A 12,733-nucleotide genomic window follows, 5' to 3' on the forward strand; every position below is an offset into this window, starting at 1 on the left:
ACAGTGTGGGAAAGTGTGAGGTTATACACTTTGGTCGGAAGAACTGAGACATAGACTATTCTCTAAATGGGGAAAAGCTTCAGAAATCTAAAGCACAAAGGGACTTGGAAGATCTCGTTTTGGTTTCTCTTAAAATTGAAATGCAGGTTCAGTTGGCAGTTAGGAAGGCAAATGCAATGTTAGCGTTCATTTCCAGACGGCTAGAATACACGAGCAGAGATGTACTGCTGAGGCTGTATAATGCTGTGGTCAGGCACATTTGGAATATTGTGAGCAGTTCTAGGCCCCGTATCAAGGGAAGGATGTGCTGCCTTTGGCGGCGGTCCAGAGAAGGTTTACAAGAATGAACCTGGGGCTGAAGGCCTTGTTTTATGACAAGTGTTTGAGGAATGGTAGGGTCCTGGGGAGTGTTGCTGAACAAAGAGATCTTGGGTACAGCTGCATAGTTTGTTGAGAGTGGAATCACAGGTAGACAGGGTAGTGAAGAAGGAGTTTAGTATGCTTGCCTTTATTGGTCAGTGCCTTGAGTATAGGAGTTGGGATCTCATATTGCGGCTGTACATGACTTTGGTTAGGCCACTTTTGGCATACTGTGCATGAAAATGTTGCTACTTAGGTCCCTTTTAAATCTTCCCTTCTCACCTTAAACATATGCTGTCTAGTTTTGGACTCCCCTGCCTGGGGAAAAGACCTTGACCATTCACCCCATCTATGACCCTTATGATTTTATAAACCTCTATAAAGTCACCCCTCAGCCTCCGATGCTCCAGGGAAAATATCCCCAGTCTATTCAGCCTTTCCGTCTAGCTCACACCCCTCATGTTGAACCTGAGCACCCCAACCCTCCTCAGGATCAGCGAGCAGGCTCCTTATATTCTAGCTACAGCCACAACATCCTGTGGCTTAAAGTGTAAAAGGATGTCAGCCATATACCCAGATCTGTCTTGGAGGTTAGCTCATTTCTAGGAGCCCCATAACATCAGGAAAAATGGTGGGGGATAGCAGGAGGAGCCACTCCACCCAGTAGCTGATGTGTTGTTCCAAGAGAGGCGGCAGTGGATAGGTACCTTCTGTAAGGATTGTGGGTCTTAGCGGGCAGGAGGCAGGGTGCTGTATGACAGTGCCACCGGGTTCTCACTGTGGGAGTTGGTTAATTCCCCTGCTCTGTGACAGTGCCACTGGCTTCTTGCTGTGGGAGTTGGTTAATTCCCCTGCTCTGTGACAGTGCCACTGGCTTCTCGCTGTGGGAGCTGGTTAATTCCCCTGCTCTGTGACAGTGCCACTGGCTTCTCGCTGTGGGAGCTGGTTAATTCCCCTGCTCTGTGACAGTGCCACTGGGTTCTCGCTGTGGGAGCTGGTTAATTCCCCTGCTCTGTGACAGTGCCACTGGGTTCTCGCTGTGGGAGCTGGTTAATTTCCCTGCTCTGTGACAGTGCCACTGGGGTCTCACTGTGGAAGCTAGTTCATACTCCACTCTAAACTGTGCCTTCCCTTTGACAGGGTCACCAGGACATGTCCACAATGGTTTACCCACGTGATGAGAAACTCAGTCAGGAGGACATCATTTCCAACACTAAGGTGGTGATGCAGGGCCTTGAGGCTCTGAAGAATGAACATAACTCCATCCTGCACAGTCTGTTGGAGACCATCAGCTGTCTAAAGAAGGATGAGGAGGCCAATCTGGTGCATGAGAAATCGAACCTCATCAGGAAGTCTGTGGAGATGATCGAGCTCGGTCTTGGAGAGGCTCAGGTGCCAGTGGAGGGAGGGCCTTGGGGCAGAGGGGCAAGAGAGGGTGTGATAGAGAGAGGGGGGGGCTGGAGTTGGAGTTGGAGTGGGAGAGGGAGAGAGTGAGATCAGAGATGGTGGGAGGGTGAGAAAGAGGGGGAAAGCAAGAGTGGGGATGGGGGGAAGGTGGTAGAGGTTTGAGGGTGAGGCCCGAGATGGAGTGGAGGTGAAGCCTGTGACCCCAGGCCCCTGGTTGAGAGGCTGAATGTCACTGCTTTTCTGCCCATACAGGTGATGATGGCTCTGTGCACTCACCTGAACACTGTGGAATCAGAGAAACAGAAGCTGCGAGCCCAGGTCCGCCGGCTCTGTCAGGAGAACCAGTGGCTGAGGGATGAACTGGCCAATACCCAGCAGAAACTGCAGCGAAGCGAGCAAACGGTGGCTCAGCTCGAGGAGGAGAAGAGGCACCTGGAGTTCATGAACCAGCTGAAGAAATACGATGATGACCTTTCTCCTTCTGTGAGTCCAGGGACTGGGGATCCAGCAAGGGTTCCTATTGCACCCAGTATTACTACTTCCTGAGCCCCCATTCCCTAAACAAACCCCTTCTCTGAACCCCTAAATCTTGGCCTGAACCCCCAAACCCCTTGCTTACCACCAAATCCCCCTTTCTCACCCCCACCCCCTCATCTCAGTCTTAAGTTAGTGCCCCTTAATTCTGAGGCTATGCCCTCTGGTCCTAGACTCCCCCATGAGGGAAATGTCTCCTCAGCATTTACCCTGGCAAGCCCGTTAAGAATCCGAGATGTTTCAAAGAGATCACCTCTCATTCTTCTAAACTCTAGGGAATAGAGTCCAACCATTTTAGCCTTTGCTGATAAGATAGTCCCTCCATCTGGAGCCAGCCTGTTCCTTGAAGAGTGAAGGATAAGGTCTGCAAGTCCGGGAAACCCTGGGTGTCAACGGAATTTGAGAGTTTGATAAAGAAAACGAAGGAAGTATATATCAAGGACAGTGCATTAAAAACAAGGGAGGCCCTTCAAAAGTAGAATTTTTATTTATTCACGAGATGAGAACATCACTGTCCAGGCAGCATTTATTGCCTGTTCCAGAGGGCAGTTAAGAGTCAACCGTGTTGCTGTGGGTCTGGAGTCAAATGTAGGCCAGACCAGGTAAGAATGGCACTTTCCTTCTATAAAGGAGATTAGTGAACCAGATGGGTTTTTCTGACAATCAACAATGGTTTCATGGTCATCATTAGACTCTTAATTCCAGATTTTTATTGATTTCAAATTCCACCATCTGCAGTGGCTGGATTCGATACTGGGTCTCTGAATTAACAATCCAGTGATAATACCACTAGGCCATTACCTCCCGTGTTTGTTGGTTGATATAGACGTGGTGTGCTGAAGGGTCTGTTTCTACACTGTATGACTCTGTGACTCTATACCAGGGATTATCCCAGTGAATCTTCTTTGAACTATCTCCAATGAAATGGTACATTTCCTTAAATAATAAATGAAAACTGCGCACAGTATTCCGGATGTGGTCTACCCAGCACCTTGTACAGTTGCTGTAAGACTTCCCTACTCTTATATTCCAACCGCCTTGAAATAAGGGCCAACATTCCCTGCGACTTCCTGATTACCTGCTGTACCTGTGTACTAGCTTTCTGGGTTTTACGCACAAATATCTCCCAAATCCTTTGTGCTGCAGCTTTCTGCAGTTTCTCCCCATTTAAATAACAGTGTTCTTTTACTCTCCCTTCCAAAATGAACAATGTCACATTTCCCACATTATACCCCATTTGCCAACCTTTTTCCCACTTAGTTAGCCTGTCAATATCTAGAACATAGAACATAGAACATTACAGCGCAGTACAGGCCCTTCGGCCCACGATGTTGCGCCGACCTGTGAAACCAATCTGAAGCCCACCTAACCTAAACTATTCCATTATCATTCATATGTTTATCCAATGACCATTTAAATGCCCTTAAAGTTGGCGAGTCTACTACTTTTGCAGGCAGGGCATTCCACGCCCTTACTACTCTCTGAGTAAAGAACCTACCTCTGACATCTGTCCTATATCTATCACCCCTCAATTTAAAGCTATGTCCCCTCGTGCTAGCCATCACCATCCGAGGAAAAAGGCTCCCACTGTCCACCCTATCTAATCCTCTGATCATCTTGTATGTCTCTATCAAGTCACCTCTTAACCTTCTTCTCTAACGAAACAGCCTCAAGTCCCTCAGCCTTTCCTCATAAGACCTTCCCTCCATACCAGGCAACATCCTGGTAAATCTCCTCTGCACCCTTTCCAATGCTTCCACATCCTTCCTATAATGCGGTGACCAGAACTGTAAGCAATACTCCAAGTGCAGCCGCACCAGAGTTTTGTACAGCTGCAACATATGACCTCTTGCCTCCGAAACTCAATCCCTCTACCAATAAAGCCTAACATACCGTACGCCTTCTTAATGCTATCAACCTGGGTCTCTCTTTAAACTGTTCATATCTCTGTCGCAACCTACCTTTCCACTTATTCTTGTCATCTGAAAATATGGCTACATTACATTTACTTCCTTCCTCCCAGTCATTAATATAAATTGTAAACAGTTGTGGTTCCAGCACTGATCTCTGTGGAACCCACTGGTTACAGGTTGTGCTTGACAAACTTGCTGGAGTTCTTTGAGGATGTAACTAGCAAGGTGGATAATGGGGATCCGGTGGATGTGATATATCTCGACTTCCAGAAGGCATTTGACAAGGTGCCACATAAAAGACTGATCCAGAAGTTTAGACCACGGGCAGTTATGGCTAGAGTATTGGCTGGATAGAAGATTGGCAGAGGGTGGGGATAAATGGGTCCTTCTCTGGATGGCATACTGTAACTAGTGGAGTGCCGCAGGGCTCAGTTCTGAGACCTCAACTATTTACAATCTTTATAAATGATCTGCAAGCAGGGACAGAGTGTAACGTATCAAAATTCACGGGTGCTATTAAAATAGGCTGGGAAAGCAGGCAGTGCTGAGGAGATAAAGAGTTTGCAGATGGATATTGATAGGCGAGGAGATTGGGGCAGAATCTGGCACATGGAGTTTAATGTGGTGTTATCCATTTTGACTGGAAAAACAAAAGGGCAAATGATTATTTAAACAGGAAGCAGATTGAAAGTGCATCAGTGTAGAAGGAATTGAGGGTCCTTGTGCATGAGTCACAGACAGTGGGACTGTAGGTGCAGCGTATAATAAGAAAAACAGATGGAATCCTGGCATTTATTGCAAAAGGACTGGATTATAAAAGTAGTGTTAGTTACAGTTATACAAGGCATTGGTGGACACAATACTCCAGGTGTGGTCTCAGTTTTGGTCTCCTTACTTGAGGAAGGATGTGGTGGAACTGGAGGCAGTTCACAGGAGGTTTGCCAGATTGTTTGCAGGGATGGAAGGGCTGTCGTATGAAGAGCAGATGAATAGCTTGGGCTTGTACCTAACGGGGACTGATGAAGTGAATGACCTGTGGGACAGTCTTGAACAAGAAGTCATAGAGTGAGAGGATATAGGTTCAAAACTGAGATGAGGAGAAATTACTTCTCTGAGGGTTGTGAATCTTTGAAGCTCGCTGCCCCAGAGTGCAGTGGAGGCAGAATCAATCAACAGATTCAAGCAAGAAATTGATATGTATCTGATGAAAAGTGGGATAAAGGGCTATGGGGAGCAGGCAGGGAAGTGGAGCTGAGACCAAGATAAGATCAGCCATGATCATGTTAAATGGCAAAGCAGGCTCAAGGGGTTGTATTGCCTACTCCTGCTTCTAATTCCTGTGTTCCTATATTTGTCCAACAATAGACGTTAGGCTAATCAGCCTAAAGTTACCTGCTTTTTGCCTCCTCCCTTTTTGAATAGATGTGTCTCATTGGCAGCTTTCCAATTCTCTGGTACTTCTCCAGAATCCAAGGACTTTTTGAAAATTACAACCAGTGCATCCATTTTAGGACCAGAGGATGCGAGCCTTCAATGTCAGGGGACATATCTGCCTTTAGCTCCATTAGTTTATCGGATATTACTTCCCTCGTGATGGTGATGGCACTTAATTCCTCCTCTGTATTCTATAGTAATAATAGGATGGTCAAATAATCATAAATAATAATCCTAAAATGCAAAATATTGTTTCACTCCTCTGCCATTGTCCTGTCCCGGAAAACCATCTCCCCAGCTTCACTTTCCTCATTGACTTCTCTCTTTCTATATATTCAAAGAAGCTCTTATTGTCAGTTTTTATCTTCCTTCTAGTTTGCTCTCTTGGTTTATTTTCTCCATCTTTATTGGGGGAAAGTTGCCAGCCGGCTTTCCACACCCTGCCCTTTCACCCCCTCACCCTCACCCTGACCCCTTCATCCCCTCCATCCTTACCCTGACCCCATCCCCTTGACCCTTCACAGCCCAAACCCTCATCCTGACCCTTCACCTCCCCCCCCCCTCCAAGCCCTCCCCTTTTTCCTGTCCCCCTGACCCTACATGCCTCTTGTTGATTTGACACTGAATTCTATGGTTTTGTTTGAAATGCAGGAAGAAAAGGAGGGCGACTCCTCAAAGGATTCCCTGGAGGATCTCTTTCCAGAGGAGGAAGAACATGGCACAGGAAGTAAGCTCCTCACTCCCTCTATATATTTTGCTCTCGCACTCTATCTCTGATCTGCTGCATTCCTCTACCTCCCGCTCTTCCAGTCTCTTTTTCTCTCTCTCTCTCTCTCTCTCTGTCTGTGTCTCTCTCTCTCTCACACCCCCCATTCTCTGTCTCTCAATACTCTCTTTTTCTCTCCCTCTTCTGCACCCTCTCACGCTACCCCCACCAGCCCCTCTCTTCCCTCCCAAACTCCCTAACTCTGCCCACCCCCACCTTGGCCCACCAAGCCTGTACCAACACGTGACACCTTTCTAATCTAAAAATTTTTTGCCTCTACACAGTCTGTATCCCTCTATTCCCGGCCTGTTCATGTAACTGTCATGGTGCCTATTAAACGTTACTAATGTATCTGTCTCCACCACTTCCTCTGGCAGTGAACTACAGGCAAACCTTGCCTGTTACATCTCCTTTAAACCTTTGTCCCCTCGTCATTGACATTTTTACACTGGGAAAAAGACTCTGACTATCCATTCTGTCCACACCTGTCATAATATTGTAAACCTCTATCAGGCCGCCCCCTCATCATTCAACATTCAAGTGAAAACAAACCAAGTTTGTCCAATCTCTCCTCTTAGCTAATATGCTCCAAACCGGGCAGTGTCCTGGTAAACTGTTTCTGTACCATCTTCAAAGCCTCCACATCCTTCTGGTAATGTGGCAAGCAGACCTGTACACAATGTTCCAAATGGGGCCTAACTACAGCTCTATAGAGCTGCAACATACTTGCCAATTTTACTACTCTTTCTCTGACCAATGAAGGTAAACATTTCACTTCCATTTGTGTTGCCACTTTCAGGAAACTGTGTTCCTGTACATCTACATTCCTCTTCATCTTGATGCTACCAAGGGTTCTGTTATTTACTGTATACTTCCCTCCTGCATTAGATATTCCAAAATGTACCACCTCACACTTGCCCAGATTAAACTCCATCTGCTATTTCTCCACCCATGTATCCCGCTCTATCCTCTGGCAATCGTCCTTGCTATCCGCAGCTCCCCCCATCCTTTGTGTCATCTGCAAACTTACTAATCAGACAATCTACATTCTCCAAATCATTTATATATGTAACAAACAACAGGGGTCTCCGCACTGATCCCTGCTCACAGATCTCCAGTCAGAACATCATCCTTCCACATCTACTCCCCGTCTTCTATGACTGAGCCAGTTCTTTATCCATCTTATTAGGTCACCGTGTATCCCATGTGACTTCACCTTTTGTATCAGCCTGCCATGAGGGACCTTGTCAAAGGCCTTGCTAAAGTTCATGTAGACAACATCTGCCCTGTCATCATCAATCATCCTTGTTACTTCCTCAAAAAACTCAAATCACATTTGTGAGACATGACCTTCCCAGCACAAAGCCATGCTTCCTGTTGCTAATAAGTCCATATTTTTCCAAATGTGAATAAATCCTGTCCCTAAGAATCTTCTCCAATAATTTCCCTACCATTGATATAAGGCTCACCAGCCTGTAATTTCACAGATTATTCCTGTTGCACTTCTTAAATAAAGCAACAACATTGGCTGTTCTTTCAGTCTCTCTCTGTTTCCATGCTGTGAGACTCTGACCTGGTCTCTTGCTCTCTGTCTGTCTCATGGTCTATTGCTCTCATTCAGTCTTTCAGTCTTTCACTCTTGGTTTCTCTCTCTCTCTCTCTCTCTCTCGTTGTCAATCTCTCTCGCCCTCGGTCTCTCCCCCTCTCGCCCTCGGTCTCTCTCACATTCTGACAGTTTTGCAGTGGTGTATTTTTAAATCCACTCTGTGTGTTTCTCTCTCCCGCAGTCAGTCACCCTCACAGCAGCAGTGCTGTTGCAGCTGCTCAGCAGGGTGGCTATGAGATCCCAGCCCGCCTGCGGACCCTGCACAACCTGGTGATCCAGTATGCCTCCCAGGGACGCTACGAAGTGGCAGTGCCCCTCTGCAAGCAGGCACTGGAGGATCTGGAGAAGACTTCAGGCCATGATCACCCTGATGTAGCTACCATGCTTAACATCCTGGCACTGGTCTACAGGTGAGTACAGCACCGGGTACAGGGTACACACTGCCAGGCAACCCTTTCTCTGTGCCCACACACTGGCTTCCTGTGCCTCTGTGGTCTCTGTCTGGATGCAACCTGGCCATATCTGGTGTGTGCTGGAGCAACTGAGCTTGGCTCTCTCTCATCCCAACCTGTTCTGTCTCCACACAGGGACCAGAATAAATACAAGGAGGCTGCCCATCTGTTAAATGATGCCCTGTCCATCAGAGAGAAGACCTTGGGCAAGGACCACCCAGCTGTAAGTGGAACATGCTGCTGGGTCTGGCAGGGAGATTGGACAACAGCATGTGGGACCTGGCTCTCAGCAAGCCATGTCAAATCCCACTCCCACCCCAAAAACTCCCCCCCCCACACCATCAAACCCCACCCCCCACACCCCCTCCCACCCCCCCCCCCCCCCGCCATCAACCCCCACCCCCCCCACGCCATCAAACCCCACCTCCCCCACGCCATCAAACCCCACCTCCCCCACGCCATCAAACCCCACCCCAGACCACTAAAAGCTGTCACCAGTTTGAAGAGGAAGCATAGGCTGTGTATCAATTCAACACTAAATTCGAGCTTCTCCTGCCCAATCCAAAACTACGCACACACTAAGCATGACAACACAGGAAACCCTGCAAAAGCACAGTGTTAGATACAGCGTAAAGCTCACTCTACACTGGCCCGATCAGGCACTCCCAGGACAGGGACAGCACGGGGTTAAATACAGAGTGAAGATTAAAGTTCCTTCTTTTCTTATTTCAAGTCATAATGTTGGGCTTCAGGGAGAATAGTTCCCAGCTTTTAGACGTTGTTGCCTGACAGATTGCTGTTTGTTGCGTGCAGGTAGCAGCAACACTGAATAACCTGGCTGTTTTGTATGGCAAACGAGGCAAATACAAAGAAGCAGAGCCTCTGTGTAAGAGAGCACTGGAAATCCGGGAGAAGGTAAGCACACCGTGCCTCCAATGCAGTGTGATGACAACCAGTAACAGGATGGGGCTGTCAAACAGTTCACAACAATGCAGAGATATCCAACTCGAACTGCCTCAATATCATGGCCTATAGTCGGGTGCAGAGGGAAATAAGGGCTGCCCCGTCAATGAGGGAGCGCCGCACTGTCGGAGGGTCAGCGCTGAGGGAGCGCCGCACTGTCGGAGGGTCAGCGCTGAGGGAGCGCCGCACTGTCGGAGGGCCGATACTGAGGGGGAGCTGCACTTTTGAGTGTCCTCTGTAGCCTGATAAATATGTGCGTAAAATGTGTGGTGTTGAATATCCTTTATTGTCATATGTATTCAATATAAAATACAGTGAAAAGTGTGTACCGTTGCTGTGCATAAGGACAGAAGACAGATTCTTTGGCCAGTTCATTCTCAGGAGCCAGGTTTGTGTTTATTCGTCAAGAACTGTGGGTATTGCTGGCTGAGCCAACATTTTGCCCATCCCTAAGCCATTGCACTCTTTGATGTGTCCAGACATCCACAATAGTCTTCAGGAGGGAGTTCCATGCATTCTACAAAGCAACTCTGAAGGACAGATAATGTTTTTCCAAGTCAGGGTGATGTCTGATTTGGAAAGGATCTTGTAAGTGGTGGAGTTCCCATGCATCTGTTAACGTTGTCCTTTAGGTGGTAGAGTTTGTGAGTTTAGAAGATGCCTGGCAATATGCAGCAACCCAAGATTAATTCATGATCATACAGTCAAGGAGCGTTTAGGAAACCATATTGATAACATGATAGAATTCGACATTCAGTTTAAGACTGAGGAGCTGGAGTCTGAAACTGTTGTCTTAATCTTAGAAATGGCTCCTACAAGGCAATAAAGCAGAAATTGGCTAAAACGAACCAGAAAAATAGGTTAAAAAGAAAGACATTTGAGCAGCAGTGGTCGCCCCTTTAATTACACTTATGAAGGTGTTGAGAAAAGAATACTCAGGGAGAAGGAAGCCCCAGTGTTGTTCACAAGGGAACCAAACAACAGCAGCTACATCAGGGAAAACACAATGATATTGTGAACATTATAATCTGATTATAATGCAGAAGATTGCACAGGTTTTCAAAACTGGCAAAGAATGACGAGAGAAGTTGCAGCATGAGAGACATCTGGCGAGGAATATACAAACAAATGAAAGAGCCTCTGAAAGTATTTAAATTGAAAAGAGCAGCTGAAGTGAGCACTGTCCCTTCGACTGAGAGATTGGGGAATTGCTACTTGAAATAAGTATGTTTTGGAAATTTTGAATAGTTATAATGTCTGTCTTCACTGTAGAACACAAATAACAGATACAGTATGAATGGAACTCAGAAGGTACAACTTGAAGAAAGTGTTTCACAAATGTCCTGGAGTTTTTTGAGGCAGTAACTAGAACAGTTGAGGGTGAACTAGTGGATATATTGTATTTGAATTTTCAGAAACATTTTGATAAGGTCCTTCAACAGAGGATAGTGGGCAGTATTAAAAGCCAGTAGGGGGTAATATATTGGCACGGGTTAAGTGTTGGTTGACGGTCAGGAAACTGACCGTGTGATTAAATAGCTGTTTTTCCAGATTGTAGGCAGTGACTAGAAACATACTCCAAGGACAGTGTGCTTTGGCTGCAGCTATTCACAGTATGTATAAATGACCTTGACTAGGGAACTGAAAGCAATATTACCCAGCATGCTGACAATACAAAACTGGGTGGGATTGTGGGTTAGGAGGAGGATGCAAGGAGGCTTGAAGATGATTTAGACAAGTTGATTGAATAAGCCAGCACATGGCAGAATCGCTACAAAATGGCTAAATGTGAAACTATCCAATGTGGTGTGAGAAACCATAAGGGCAGAGTATTATATAAATGGTGATCTATTGGGAAGTGTGGTTGTATGGAGGGATCTAGGTATCCCTATAGATCAGTCAGTGAAAGGAGACAGGCACATGATACATTGGCCCCCACTGCAGTAGGACTGAAGTTGAGAAATAGTGATGTCTTACTGCAGTTAGACAGGGCCTTAGTGAGATCACACCTGGAGTACTGCATACAGGTTTGGTTTCCCTACCTAAGGCAGGATAGAGGCAGTGCAGTGAGAGGGTCTCTAGCCTGGTACTGGGGATGGCAGGACCCTGCTATGAGGAGACATGGGTTCAACTGGGCCTGTATTCACTCGAGTTTAGAAGGATGTGAGGGGATCTGACAGAAACACATAAAAAATAACAGGGCAAGACAGACAAGATACAGGGAGGATGTTTTCCCTGGTTGGGGAGTCTACAGCCAGCCATCACTGTTTCAGGATACTGAGATAAGGAAACATTTCTTCATTCAGGGGAGTAAATCTGTGGGATTTACTACAACACACAGCTATGTGACTGGTCATTGAGTGTATTTAAAAAAAAGAGATTGGTAATTTTTTTGATTTTCATGACATCAAAGGAAATGTGTAGTTTGCACATTTGCCCTATGTCTGTGTGGGTTTCCTCCCACAGTCCAAAGATGTGGAGGTTAGGGTGGATTAGCCAAGCGAAAGTGCCCATAGTGTCCAGGGATGTGCAGGCGAGGTGATTTATTCATGGGAAATTCGGGGTTATGGGACTAGGAAGAGATGTCCTTTGAGGGCTTGGCACAGGCTCGATGGGCCAAATGGCCACATTCCATACGGTAGGGATTATTTATTTGAAGACAGCAGGAATATGGCATTAAAATAGAGGATCAGCCATGATCGTGTTGAATGATGGAGCAGGCCCGATGGGCTGAATGGCCTACTTGTACTCTTTGTTTCATAATCTGTGACTCCCTGTTGCCTTCCCATCTACTTTTGTGTCATCCGCAAACTTGGCTATCATATATTCACTTTCCTGGTCCACGTGTTATATTGTAAATAGTTGTGGCTTCAGCACTGATTCGTGTTGCAGCTGTCATGAGCTATCTGCACTATCTCACATTCTGATATGGTTATTTTCTTGACATAGGTCTTGGGCAAAGATCACCCTGATGTAGCCAAACAGCTGAATAATCTGGCGCTGCTGTGTCAGAACCAGGGCAAGTATGACGAGGTGGAATACTATTACAGACGGGCTCTGGAAATCTATGAGTCTCGGCTCGGACCTGACGACCCAAACGTGGCCAAGACGAAGAACAACCTGGTGAGCTGTCAGGCCTGTGGGTGGGGCTGCGTGAAGATGGGACCGTGGTGTGGGCAGGGGCTGGGGAGAGGGTAGGGCAGTGGACCGAGTGGGACCCTGATGAGGGTGGAGGCAGTGGAGTGAGCGGAACCCCGGTGAGGGTGGGGGCAGCGGAGTGAGCGGGACCCCGGTGAGG

At 46.9% G+C, this 12,733-nt stretch overlaps 1 protein-coding gene across 1 annotated transcript in view; it reads left to right on the top strand.

The window, feature by feature from the left end:
• Positions 1-1,503: 1,503 nt before the first annotated feature.
• The window catches only part of klc1b (kinesin light chain 1b), a 23,368-nt gene continuing 12,138 nt past the window's right edge, over positions 1,504-12,733 (top strand). Inside the window, exons 1-7 of the mRNA XM_048596608.1 lie at positions 1,504-1,752; positions 2,020-2,250; positions 6,300-6,375; positions 8,202-8,430; positions 8,608-8,695; positions 9,286-9,387; positions 12,385-12,558. Coding sequence (XP_048452565.1) covers positions 1,513-1,752; positions 2,020-2,250; positions 6,300-6,375; positions 8,202-8,430; positions 8,608-8,695; positions 9,286-9,387; positions 12,385-12,558 — 1,140 coding nt within the window. The 5' untranslated portion in view covers positions 1,504-1,512. The remainder of the gene's footprint in view (positions 1,753-2,019; positions 2,251-6,299; positions 6,376-8,201; positions 8,431-8,607; positions 8,696-9,285; positions 9,388-12,384; positions 12,559-12,733) is intronic.

This window comes from Rhincodon typus, chromosome 5 (assembly GCF_021869965.1).
Source record: "Rhincodon typus isolate 14 chromosome 5, sRhiTyp1.1, whole genome shotgun sequence".
In the NCBI taxonomy this organism is placed as follows: domain Eukaryota; kingdom Metazoa; phylum Chordata; class Chondrichthyes; order Orectolobiformes; family Rhincodontidae; genus Rhincodon; species Rhincodon typus.